General features: G+C 43.9%; 1 protein-coding gene across 1 annotated transcript in view; it reads left to right on the plus strand.

The window, feature by feature from the left end:
- Sdk1 (sidekick cell adhesion molecule 1) overlaps positions 1 to 14,188 on the plus strand; it is a 953,795-nt gene that overhangs the window by 535,918 nt on the left and 403,689 nt on the right. Inside the window, exon 5 of the mRNA XM_021222746.2 lies at positions 10,657 to 10,790. Within this exon, the coding sequence (XP_021078405.1) occupies positions 10,657 to 10,790 (134 nt within the window). The remainder of the gene's footprint in view (positions 1 to 10,656; positions 10,791 to 14,188) is intronic.

Here is a 14,188-nt window from a genome sequence, read left to right on the forward strand (position 1 = left end):
TGTGTGTGTGTGTGTGTGTGTGTGCGCGTGCGTGTGTGTGTGTGTGTGCGCGCGCGCACATGACATGTCTGTAGAGTCCAGATGTTGACACTGTTTATCTTCCTTAATCGTTCTCTACCTTGCTTTTTTGAGACAGCGTTTTACCTAGACCAGGAGCTTGCTGATTCAGATAGACTTACTGACCAGAAAGTCCCAGGGCTGCTGCTGCTTCTGCCTCTCCAGGGCTGGGATTATGGACCTCCTCTGCTGCACCCAGCATTTGTACATGGATTTTGGGGATCAAACTCAGGTCCTCATGTTTGCAAAGCAAACACTTTACTAACTGAGCCATCTCCCTAAGTCCCCACAGTGTGCCTTTCCTGGGAGTGTTATATAGCATCCATAAAGAGTCCCTGAATGGCTAAATGATTCTGCTCCTTGCCTGTGTTCTGGGCACCAGGAGGTACTTGCCAGTTCCTACAAGAGCAGCCATAGCGAGTAGGTGAACATGAATGCCTGGGTATTTCCTTCACAGACTATCGTTGGTGGGTACATACTATTTTCCAGACTCAGTCCTTGAAAAGTTGGGACCATTGTGGATTAGACAAAATGTGTATCTGAGTTACTTCGGATATAAAGGATTTTAGGGAGAAACCATTGCACAAAGTCAGTCCCACAATTTGCCTGACTCGCCAGCAAGAAAGACACGCCACAACAGGATCCTTCTGCAGACATTTATAACGGGTTTGATTGCTGAAGCGAAAAGACCCCGAGCCCGAAAACTGGTGCTGCTTAAATAGGCCTAAGAGGAATGTGTCNCNCNNTGATTGGTGCTCACTATATACCCTCATTTGCATGCTCCGGGCTTGAGCTGTGACTCATCATCTGTGCTGTTTGAGCATGTGCACAACAGTTGTCAGTTAGTTGGCCTAACTGACAACAAGCCCCTTCGGGCTCAGGTGCCATCTTGTAATGGCGAATGTGGCTTCCCACAACTGGCGTCTGTAACTAAAGAATTGGCAGTCAAAATAGAATTGGAGAATAGAGAATTGACATAAATGTAATTGTATCCTTTCAGTATGCCGGCTATTATGAAATGAGCCATATCTGCAGGAGAAAAGAACCCCTGCATGGATACATGGAAACATTGTGCAAGGTGCTGGCCACTTACTGAGGACTGTGGTTGAGCTTCCTGTTATGCTTACTGATGTCCGCATGGCATAACAAATCAAGTGGTGCACCTTATCACAGTGTCCTGCCTTGCTGGGAACTGTATGTTCTTTGTCGAGAACCACAGCCCTCAGACTCACTGATGTATGTCTTCTCATTGCTAGCATTGCTGTATGCAGCACTAGGGCTGGGAACTCAGGTTTGTGCATCCTGAAGCACATGTTCTACCCTTGAGCCACACCCCCAGCCCCTCACTGGGGGATTCTAGGCAGGGGCTCTACCACTAAACAATGCGATGCCCCAGTCCCTACACTTGCTACTTATATATGATATATTTCCTGGGCCTGACAAGATGGCTCAGTGGTTAAAAGCACTTACTGATTTTGCAGAAGATCCAGGTTTAGTTTCCAGCACCCACATGACAGCTCATAACCATCTCTAACTCCAGTTCCAAGGGATCCTTTGCCCTCTTCTGGCTTCTATGGGCACCAGGTACACACATGGCATACATACATACATGTACATGAACACTCAAACATAATAATAAACAAATGATGATAAAAATAAATACATTGTGTTACGTACTTCCTCCCCTCAGAGCTGGTAACTGGCAGCAAGTGTTCACCCCTTGACGAAGTAAATCTGTCACGTTAGTGCCTCAGCATTTACTCAGGCTCCTTTGCCTCACAGTTCCCTAAACTACTTGGAAGCAATTTTAGTTCTTGTAATTACACAACCAAGGCAAGTTCATCAGTCCAAAGCTGGCTGCCTTGAACTTGCTATTACACGGTGGAATTTGGGATCCAAATCACACTCGGAACACAGTGTCTTGGAACCAGCCCATTAAATGGTCATTTAGTTAAAACGGAGCCTGTTTCAGACATTTTCAGCTTTTTAAGGCTTTAAGAACAGCTTCGTTTTCAAACCTTTCCTGTGCGGTTTCTTTGAGTGTCATTTGAGACCGATTAGACGCTTTTTCAGCATTTCTACATTACATTGTGCTTTCTCAGTCCGTGCCCAGAGCTCTTCTTTTACTGGATGCTACCACGGTTTCCTCATCCAGTACAAAGCAGGGCTTACACTAGCATCCTAGCTTCTGTTGAAAATGTCCGAGACCAGAATATTCACTGGTGAGTTGGGGAGGCAGCTCATTTGGCGAAATGTTTGACATGAAAGCATAAGGATGTGAGTTCAATCCCTGGGACCCACATGAAAAAGCTGGGTATGATGGTGCTCAGTTCCCGTGGGAGAGGTTAAAAACAGGCAGGTCTCTGGGGTTTGGTGGCTGATTAGTATAGTCAAACTATCAAGTTTTGGGGAAATCAGAGACCCTACCTCAAAATACAAAAACAAGGTGTACAGCTGTTGAGGAATGGTACCAATGGTTGGACTTGAACTTCTGCATTCACACACACACACATGCACACACACTCACACACATATGCATGCACACACACAGGCAAATACATATACACAAATGCATATACACACTCATACTCACACACATACATGTATGCACACACACCACATTCACACACAGGCACACATACATGCATGCACACACACACAAATGCATGCACACACACCACATTCACACACACACATACACACCACAGGCAGGCATATGCAAACAAACGCATGCACATATACCATGCATACACACACACACACACATTTAAACAATCAATAACTATCTAGTGGTAGTTTAAGATGATTTACCTTTTCATGGAAGATAGGAGAGGCTCTCTTGCAGATTCTGAAAACTACTTTGGCACATCCCCAGAACTCCTGACATTGACCCACCAGCTTCCCCAAGGAAGATGACTGCAGTGTGTCCAGATAGGCCAGTTCAGGCTCTGTGCAATGAAAACTATGTGCTCTCAGTTCGGCTTGAGTGAGACCGAACTCACTCAGACTCAGGCCTGGGACTTAAATGGTTGCTCACTGCCTCACTACATGATGAATCGGGGTCATTGAATACCCTTCCTTTTCCTTCCTGGTCTTCAGGCATCTACAAGGTACCCAGTGGGGCTATTTTCACAAACCACAAATCCAGAACCTTGAGAATTTCTACATCAACATTATATGCCTGAGAGATGGTGTGTTGTGATATAGGGACTTCCCTTGGATTGGACAAGTGCAGCAAAGGAGATCAACTACAGGATCCCACATGCAGAGCGTCCCCAGACATCTGATTATCCGTGTCTAATGTCATTTTTCTCTAACAATTATGTTGTTGTTGTGTTTTGTTTTGTTGAGACAGGGTCTCATTTAGCTAGGCTGACCTCAAATCACTGTGCAGCCAAGTCTGACCTTGAACCTCTGATCCTTCTGTCTGCCTCTGGAGTTCTAGGATCACATGTGTGGGCACCAACCCTGACTTATATGGTGCTGTTGAGATGGTACCCAGGGCCATGCGTGCTAGACAGGCACTCTGCCAACTGAGCTACATCCTGAGCCCATTGAACAAATACTTTGATCAGTCTTCCTGGTCAGTGGCCCGAGGTAGCCCCTCCATGCCTTGAGTTTTATCTTTTCTGAAAGAAAGGGTTATTCCATCTGACAGCTCCCCAACAGACTAGAGTCAAAAGAAGAATGACCAGGGGCACTGAGGAAGTGCCTGTTGGAAATTGGCATCCTTTACAGACCTGTGGTGTTATCTCTGTCAATGAGCTCCATCTTACCAGGACCACAGATACGTCCCTGGCTTCTGAGAACACTTCCTGTAGCTGGAGTTCACCTCTGAGTGACCTGATTCGCTCTGTATGAACCCAGTGTTACAGTTCCCTCAGAGCCAGCTCTGTTTGCCGACACGGCTGAAGGTTTTTTCCACCCGCACTACTTTTATTACTGACTCCTTGAATTAGAAGTTAGAATCCTAAAGTTTTGTTTTTAAAGTGTGGAATGAAGGTGGTGGAAGACTAAAAATATAATTTTATTTTTTAGAAAATACATACATTTATTGCGGTAAAGTTAAGGGAAAATCTCTCGGGCTGAATGCTATAATTTTCCTGCAAAGTCAATGCAAGTTTTAAATGAGTTCTTTGGAATTATGTTATAATAAAGCCGAGCTGTTCCTATTAGGGGCAAGGTATTAAACTCTGCTCCTGTAATCACTGAGCGTGCCCCCCTGCACTTCTTCTCAACATCATCCATTCTTCTGATAACAAAAGTGATATGCATGTTTGTTGTAGGGAGATTGGAAAAATTTTAAAAATACAGGATTCAAAAGAAAATGGCTTGTGCTCTTACCACTCACAGACCAACCCCATTCCCATTTTATGTCTGCACATATAAAAAGATATTCCTAGGATTTTGCTGTATGCACAGAAGACCTGCTGTCTTAAAATATTGAATGGATGTGAGCTTGTAAGGCTGTTCTGAGTCTACATCTGTAAAGTGTCCACCTCTAGTCTCAGGAACTCAAACTCAAGTAAACTTGATTATAAGAAAGAGGTGTTAACCTTGTGAAATGACAGTGAAGAGCTGGTGGCTGAGTTCTATTCTGTCTCTGCAACAAATACCATGACCAAAGGCAACTTAAGGGAAGGGTGTGTTCACTTCAATTTACAGATTACAGTCTGTCATTGAGGGAAGTTGAGGCAGGAAAAGATATGGGAACTTGAAGTAGAAACCATGAGGCAACACTACTCCCTGGCCAGCTCACAGGCTCATGCTTCATTAGCTTTCTTATACAATCTGGGCCCAACAGCCCAGGGAGTGGTGCCACCCATAGTGGACTGGACCATTCTACATCGGTTAACAGAAGAAACCATTTCCCACAGACTAGCCTGATCTGGGCCATTCATCAATCATGACTGCTCTTTCAGGTGACCCTAGCCTGTGACAAATTAATGGTTAAAGCTAACTAGAACAGATGGGGTGGGCTGCCTCAGGAGGAGTGATTTGGTGGCCTGGGGAGAAGGCTCAGTTTGTAAAGCACTTACCAGCTTATCATGAAAACAAGAAGACCAGACAAGTTCACAGCCTAAAACCAACATTTAAAAGAAAAAAAGAAAAAAAGAGCCAGGTCTGGTGCATACTTGTAATTCCAGCATTGGTGAGGTAGAAGCAGGCAGATCCCTGGGCTTCCCTGGTCAGATATCTTAGCCCAATAGAACAACACATTTCAATAGAATGAGGTGAATAGTGCCAATGAAACAGCACTCAAGATGCCACCTGACTTCCACATGTACATACACACATCCATATACACACATCCATGTGCATCTACAATTACACATGTGCCTGCACACATAAGTACACACATACACACCAACATCAGAACCTTCTATTCTTTCTGTCCTACCACGCAAAATTGTTGGCTTCATGCTACCCATGTTTCCTAATAGTCATAAAAACAAATAAGCAAACCCCTGTGAGTTCCTGGGGCTATCAGCCTGGGCACTAGGAAATGGAGGTGCCTCTGGAGGCCTGGCCACATGACCAAACCAGCAATTGTCCACTGTGGCCCACAGTCTCACAGCCAGTATGGCTGGGCACATGGCTCAGTTGGTTAGGTGCTTACTGCGCATGAACAAACAAGGACGGTCAGTCCTCAGAACACAAAAAAAAATAGCTAAGCAAGACAACACCTGTCAGTCATTGCAGCCTGGTGGAGCTCGGGCAGGCAGATCCTTGGGATTCTCTGGTCAGCTGGTCTAGATGAACTGGTGTATCCCGGGGCCAGTGAGAGATCCTGTCTCCAAAATGAAGGTGGGTGGCACCTGAGGAAGACTCATGACATTATCAACCTCTGGTCTCCACATGCAAATGTGTACCCTGTGTACGCATGCAAATTCCCCTACACACATGTACCTATAGCAACACACACATATGCACAACATCACACACACAGGTGGGTGCACACACACGCACACCTATTACAGTACTCGTCATGACATAGCATCGAAGATGTTTGTAGTATTTTAACAAGTTAGTTTCTTTTGTATAAATCCTCTACATTGAAATATTTCCTACAGGGAGAAAGAATAGCATCCTAGGGACTTGCTTCTCTTTCCAAATGTCCTTCAAGTATCCAGCATTTTTGTGGCTGTCTTTTTAAACAATATGTACATTTAAAAAAATTTTAGTCTTGACTATGTACAGAAATCAAGAACTAAAAGAAGAAAGATTCAAAATAAAAAACCTTGATAGGTATAAAACTTACTGTTTTTATTTTTTATGTACTTTTTAATTTGCAGTAGCCTTGAAACACTGTGGTAAATAATATAGAGAATTAATGAGCATTTTAAAATGACTAATTCTGGGGAATAATAGACATACTTAAGATTAGTGTGCTAAAAATCAGATGTGAAAGCAAAAGTTATATATCCAATTTTAAAATTATACTATTAAATGTATAACTTCATGTGTAGTAAATATTCATATTTAATTTTAGGTGCCAGTGTAACATATACTAAAATAAAATGGAACAATTTCTATGCTTCTATAAAAGAACCTATAAAGCAGTCATAAATAATTATAGTAAAACTCTTTTTGAAATATTTTTATGGAACGAAAAATTGAAAACTTCCTAATAGGGAAATTTTCTCAAATGAGACATGAAATAAGTTAGCCATAGAGACCTAAAATGTAATACACCCTGTGGGAGCCCAGCAAGCAATCGCTCCTTAAGATAATTTTATACAATGTAGAAAAACCAGGAGGTTTTTGGGAAAAAGAGCTCCAAAAGGTAACAGGAGGGAACGGGTTATTACCTTTGATTCCTCAAGAGAGACTGCTTTTTTTGACTTTGGAAGGGCTCTGTAGGGCAGAGAATGAGCACAGGACCTTCCCTGTGGAACGCTCAGTCTCTGCAACTTGGAAAGAAGACAGGGTGGGCTCATGCTGTGTAGACCCTCTAGGCCTGGCTTGTCAGCCAGAGCACATGTTATGAACATTTGGGTGAGTGTGTGTGAGTGTGTGAGTGTGTGTGTGTGTGATATGAATGTGCATGCACATATGTGTGTAGATGCATGTATGCATGCATGTATGCATTATCATGTGTAGACACATGCATGCATACATATGTGTGTATTAGTGTGTATATATTTGTGTGTCGATGCATGCATACATGCATATGTGTGCATTGGCATGTGTATTAGTGTGTGTGCATGTATACATGCATATGTGTGTTTTAGCATGTATAGACATGCATACATAAGCATGTCTTAGTATATATGTATTAGTGCATGTTTGTGTTGCTGGGTATATTAGTGTGTGTGCATGTATGCATGCATGCATGTATTAGTATGTGTGCATGTGCATATATATGTGTGTGCCTGTGTGAATGCATGTATGTAGACATATGCATGAATACATACATGCATTAGTGTGTGTGTAGATGCATGTGTATATACATATGTGTTTTTAATACATGTATGTTTGTGTGTATGTGTGTGCCCACATGCATGCTTGGAAGCCAGAGCGCTCCAGGCTAACAGGATGGAAGGATACAGAGCTTCCAGGAGGGAGTAGCCTGGGTTTGTGGGTACTATAACTTCATTGGCTTCTTCCTTCTTAACTATCACAGCGAGAGAACTTTATATGATGCTGCGATGGCTACTGTTAATTGTCAACTTGACAGAATTTAGAAGTATCTAGGAAAAGGGCTTCTGTGCATGCTTGTAGGGGACTGTCTTGATTGCATTAATTGAGGTAGAAAGACTCACCCACTGTGGGCGGAGCCATTCCCTGGCTGGCATCCTGGGCTGTATAGATGGGGAAAGAGAGCTAACCACCAGCTGACTTACCTCTCTCTGTGCTTCCTGACTGTGGATAAGATGAGACCAGCTGCTTCAGCATCCTCTTGCCTTGACATCTTTGCCATGATGGACCTTACCTTTGAACTGTGAGCCAGAATAAGCCCTTTCTCCTTAAAGTTGCTTCTGTCAAAATGTTTTTATCGTAGCAAAAGAAAAGAAACCAAGGCAGGTGTAATCTGGAAGTACACATCTGTGTGGAGAAGGCCTTGTCTCACCTGACAGCAAGTTTCTATGTGACCTTAAGCAGGCAGGGAGGGCTCAGAGAAAGTGTATGTGGGTCAAAGGTGCTTGCTAAAACTGGGGTATCTGGGAGGATTTAGTCATTAATTTAAGCACATCCAATCTTCAGGCCAACATAGTTATGAATGCAGCCCAACACAAAATTATAAACAAAGTTAAGATATTACATTTTGAGATTTTTTTACTTTTAGTAACTCAGTTACAGTTTTCAAGAATCAGTTTTGGATGATAACATGTGTTAGAGTGGCAAAAGTTGGACACACATGGTTCTTTAATTGTCCCTCTATACAACTAGATGGGAGAGCACAGACAGGGAGTGTGCATTCCATAGCTAGTAACGATGGGAGAATTTAAAGAGAATTTAAATGGAAGTAGTCGGCACTATGGGCAGTGGCATTGGAGGAGGCTCCAGTGAGATTTCTGAGGTGGCAAAAGACACATGATCACTTGCTACAGATCAATCTGTGGTCCGTTGCTCTGCTGAGGAGGCCCTGACTGTCTAGCACCAGCATCTGCTTGAGATGGGTTCTGAGGGAGGAGTGTCTGGGAGCAGTGAGAGCAAAGGAGTCAAAGTCAACTCGTGGGTCCAAGCTGGTGGCCTATGCTCTGCTTCCAGACAGCTTTCCAGACTGATTTTTCTATGTTCTGCCTTTTCTGAAGCTCTCTAGATCGCTATTTTCTGCTCATGTCCTTTCTCCAAGCAGTTCTCACTTTTTAATCCTAAAATTTCTCTGGATAGCTCATCTCTTGCAGATCATAAGCCCAGTCTTTTATTTTACATATCAATCTAGTCATTTAGTCCAGGTTCCCATTTGATTATCCTATGAATCAACATCCCAAGGAGACCCCAACCCTTTGATTCTTATGAGTCAGCAATCACATTATTTTTAACCTTACAAAAGAATTCAGAGATCTGCCTGTTGGTTCTGGCACAGAGGTGGGAACCATGTCATTCCACCCTTACCAAGGCCATGCTGGACCTGGTATATGACCACAACATGGCCAGATAGCTTGGCCTAGAAAAAGAAGCTGTTCCCCTGGAACTCCTAACAGGCAGTAACGTGAATCCTCAGGAACCTCTTGTTTAGTCCCTGGAGGTGTATACCATCTTCTTTATACTCAAGAGCTCCTTCAGATGAAGAACCCCTGAGATGGTGGGATGCTGCCCCAGCATAAGAGGCAAGCCACATACTGGCCTATGTATTTCTCTTGTCTATTCTTCCTTTTCCTTTTTATTTTTGGGAGGCTATGGTGAGTATAGTGTACAGATGTGTGTACATCCCCATGGAGGCCAGAGGTCAACTTTCAGCCATCATTCCTTAGGCTCCATTCCATCTTATATTTTGAGACAAGATCTCTTACTGGCCTGGTATGGAGAACTCTACTAATTAAGGTCAAAGTTTACCATTGGTCAGATAGCCTTGTGAGCTCCTCAAAAAATGGGGGACTCCTTTTACCAGCAAGACTTTTCCTTCTCTGACCTTGACTGGCGAGCTCAAACCTGTATATCTTCTACCTGCAGAATGTCATATAGCCTTGGTGAGATTACAGGTTCAGCTTCCTTTCTCCCTATAAGAACCCTTTCAGCAGGCACCTGAGATTCCCTGGAATGCCTCCCCATGCTGATGAAGTATCTCAATACCTTAGCCTTCAGCCAATGACCTTTGCCCACCCTGCATATTTCTACCCTGCTTCCCCAAAACCATATAACCCTTGACTCACCCCAGGTAAAGCTGATCTGTCTCCCCAAAGCTGATGCTAGAATGTATCATCATTTCTGTTCATACTCATGGGCTGTCTGAAACCCTGTTAGTTGACTCTCTTCCCTTCATCCCCTGTGAGTCTCCCTTCAACAACCCTGAGGAGGAGGGAGACCTACAGCTTGACATTCACCAAGTAGGATAGAATTTAGAGCAAAGGCAACTTATAAAAAAAAAATTAACTGAGGGCTTGCTTATAGTTTCAGACATTAAGTCCATGACCGTCATGGCAAGGGGATGTGGGGGAGTTGGTAGTAGATAGGCACGGAGCCAGAGCAGTAGCTGAGAGCTTACAAGTTAAGGCAGCAACCACAAAGGAGAGAGAGAGAGAGAGAGAGAGAGAGAGAGAGAGAGAGAGAGAGAGAGAGAGAGAAAGCTAACTGAGAATGCGAGAATGCTGTGGGCTTTCGAATCCTCACTCCTAATCCTTCTCAAACAGTTCCACTAAGTGGGGACCCAGTATCCAAACATATGAGCCTTTGAAGGCCATTTTCATTTGAACCACACAGCTGGATGGCCAGTGAATCTTCAGGGTCTGCTCACGTCTGCCTTCTCAGTGCTGGGATTAGGAGTATGTCATCAGAGCCAGCTTTTCACATGGGTTTTAGGAATTAAACTTGGGTCCTCATGATTTCAAGACAAGTACTTGAGTAACTGAACCATCTCCCTAGCCCATGTTTGGGTCTTTCTTTTTCTTTTTCTATATCCCCCTAAGTGGCCTTGTCTTGTCTCGGAAACAGAGCCATCACATTGGAGAATCAGCTGGTGATCCTTGCTACAACAGCGAGTGATGCTGGGGCTTACTACGTGCAGGCTGTGAATGAAAGGAACGGAGAGAACAAGACAAGCCCGTTCATCCACCTGAGCATAGCACGTGAGTTCTGAAAATCCAAGTGATGGTCCGAAAGAAACAAAGTCTTGCTGTAATTGATAACACTGTGTGGTGGGACACCATGCAGTCCATCTCTCTCTGGTGTGGTTTAAGGCTTAATATTGATCTACTGTTGGAAGTTCAAAGGGCTTTGGAGCCATTGATTCCTTTGAATGGTTTGCAGACAATATGAATTTTATATTTTTTAACCCAAGATCTTACTTGTTTTGCTGACTTAAAAAAAAAAAAAAGTTGTTCTCTTTGTCCATTGCTAATATTATTGTTTTCACAACTTCTTCAGATTGTACCTCAGTTGCCACTAAGGCACAGGCTATGTTCTGCTAACCTAAGAGTAACATCCCTGAGAAACAGAAAATGCACATATACAGTTGTGTTTAAATTAGCAATATCTGGGGCCAGCGAGATGGCTCAGAGGGTAAAGGAGCTTGCAGCCAAGCCTGATGACCTAAGTTTCTAAGGTCAATCTCCAGACCTGTGTGGTAGAAGAAAAGTATTGATGCCCAGAAGTTAGACACACACACACACACACACACACACACACACACACACACACACAGCATGGCATGAAATTGTAAAAATTAGCAGTATTTTAATAAGTAGGTCTTGTGACCAAGGTTTGTCATCCCCTGTCTTCACGAGGCTGAGGCAGGAGGATTTCAGATCTGAGGCATGCCTAGATTACCAATTGAGCTCCAATCTAATCCAGATCATTTATGGAGATATTGCCTTAAGTTTTTCTTTTAAAGGCAGTGTCTAAGCATAGTCTGTCGCTCATTTTCACTTGACTCAACTAAATCCATATAAATTGCAGTTATAGACTCAATTATTTAAAAAAGCTTAGTTTGAAGAAAGACTTTATATATTTGGACTTGGAAATTTTAAACTGTGACCTATACCAGGTTCCAACATACACATCAGAAATGTGTCCTCGAGTGTTGTCAGTGTCTCCTTACATGGTATGAAACACTCTGGAGAAACTGACCGTGGAGACTGGCCTGGGAAGGTGAAGGTCAGAGTGTTACCCTGGCATGCGGCCCATCGCAGCCCTGGGTTTCCTCTTCCTGAATACACCCAGAGGTTGTGGCTTTTTATTTGTGCATTTTGAAATATACGTGAAATATGCAGTGTTCTCTTTGCCTGGCAGCTCAGGACAACTGCTTGGCTATAGGAGGGACAGAATGCACAGGGCAAATGTCTGCCCTGAGCACTGGGTGTGGGGATTAAGGGAGTACGTGTTCACACACCCACCAGATTCTGTGTGGCTCTGTTGTGATTCTATCATTCATTCTTTTAATCCGTTTGTGTGTGTGTGTATGTGTGTGTGTGTGTGTGTGTACATGTTTGTAAGTGTGTATTATGTACACCTCTGCATACCCTGTGAAGGCCAGGAATCTTCTTCAGTTGTTCCCCACCTTTTAAAAACATTTTGTGCGTGGGTATACACATGAATGCATGCCTGCGTATGCAGTGTGTTATGGTGTATGTACACATATTGGGGGTGCATGCTCCCACATTCACGAGTGTAGTGGACAGAGCAGAGTGTCTCTGTCCTGTTAATATCACACTCTACTCAACAAGCTCTAGAAATCCTCCTGCCTCAACCTTCCAGAGTGAGGGGGGCTACAGACACACTTTACAACACCCTGTTATCGTTACTGTTTTGATCGTCTCTGTGTAACCGTCTGTCCTAGTAGCCGTCTGTCCTAGTAGCCGTCTGTCCTAGAACTCACTACATAAACCAGAATGACAACTAACAGACGCCCAGAGATCCTCCTGCCTCTGCCTCCCAAGTGCTGGGATTAAAGGCATATGTGTGCCCCCAAGCCGACCAGCAGCCAGCTTTTTACAAGGGTCCTAGAATTTGGACCTCAGAACCTGTCTCTCCGTGTGCAGAAGGTGCTCGTCCCTCTGAGCCACCCCTGTAGCTCCCTTCCTCCTCATTTTTAAGGCTTTCTCACTGAACCTAAGGCTCACTGAGTCAGCTAGACTTGGGTGGCGGCTGTGATCCCCAGGAATCTGCCTGTTATTACCTACCCAGCTCCTGGGCCCAGCCTTTACATGCAGGTTCTGAGGGATAGAATCTGGGTCCTTACTCATACCCTGCAATCGGTTTCCTGACTGAGCCATTCCTTCAGCTCTTAGAACCTCCTCAATTCTGAGGAGCCGAGAGGCCTCCTCCCCAGATCATACAGCAGGCAGATGAGGATTAGTCAAGCCCTTTTAATGCACATTGATTAGCTGGAGCACCACCGCATCCTGTGTGTGACACTCCGCCTTTGTCAAGAGGCGCAGGAGAAGCAAACACGACTGACTGACCGAGACGTTTTCAGCAGCAATAACAAGGGACAGAGATTGTATTACCAAGGAGTCGTGATTATTGTTAATGATTGCCAAGTTTTATAACTAGCGGCATTCATTCCGTTCGGCAAATCTGATTTAGCACGCGATTGTGGTATAAATAGGATAATGACCGTCAAAGACAGTGGTGCTCTGGGTCAGAAACAAGGAAATCAGCCATAATCTGTTGGGAGATGCGGGAAATGACTCCGCAAGGCATTCCGGCACTGCTACCCGAGTTATCAAGTGGGCTGGCATCCTATGGCTATTCTGACCTGGGGTAAAGAATAGAACTAGAGTGATATATTCTGGGGTGGTAGATAATTAGAATATGTAAAAATTTTTGCAACAATTTCAGCTCTACCGCAACCAAAAAGTCTAAAAGAAGTCACTCATAAATATTATAATTAACCGACTCACATCTCTGTCCCTTGTGAAATAGTATCTTTTCATCAGCATCAGGTAAAACACGTAAAGCCGAGCTATAATGAGGCTGCGCTGAAGACTTCCGTTGCGCTCTGTGAAAGCCCTGCAATCTGCTCCTCTGTCTAGTCTTCACTTTTTATCAGGACCAGATACGGTGCAGGAAGGGAAGGAGGTAGAAGAACCGATCTTATTTTAATTCTTAGGCGAACCTTCCCCTGACACATTAGACTTAGCTAAATGCTAAATGGAACCAATTATGCATTTTTCCCCGTAGAAGGTCTATTTGGAAAACCTCTAAAGATCAGAAGTCTTGATAAATCTACAAACCCCTCTAGGATGTGTGCTTCCGTGTGGCTGCCTGAGTGTCACATGGTGCCATGTAGGTAGGAGCTACAACTCGGGACGGGCATGTAGCATCCTGTGAAGCCATGCAACATGGAAGGCCTATCACCTCCCCTGGATTCCCTAGACAGTCTCAACAGTCATTTATGTTCTTTTCTTTGGTTTTGGTTTTGGTTTTTTCGAGACAGGGTTTCTCTGTGTAGCCCTGGCTGTCCTGGAACTCACTCTGTAGACCAGGCTGGTCTCGAACTCAGAAATTCACCTGCCTCTGCCTC

Source organism: Mus pahari, chromosome 23, assembly GCF_900095145.1.
Source record: "Mus pahari chromosome 23, PAHARI_EIJ_v1.1, whole genome shotgun sequence".
Lineage (NCBI taxonomy): Eukaryota > Metazoa > Chordata > Mammalia > Rodentia > Muridae > Mus > Mus pahari.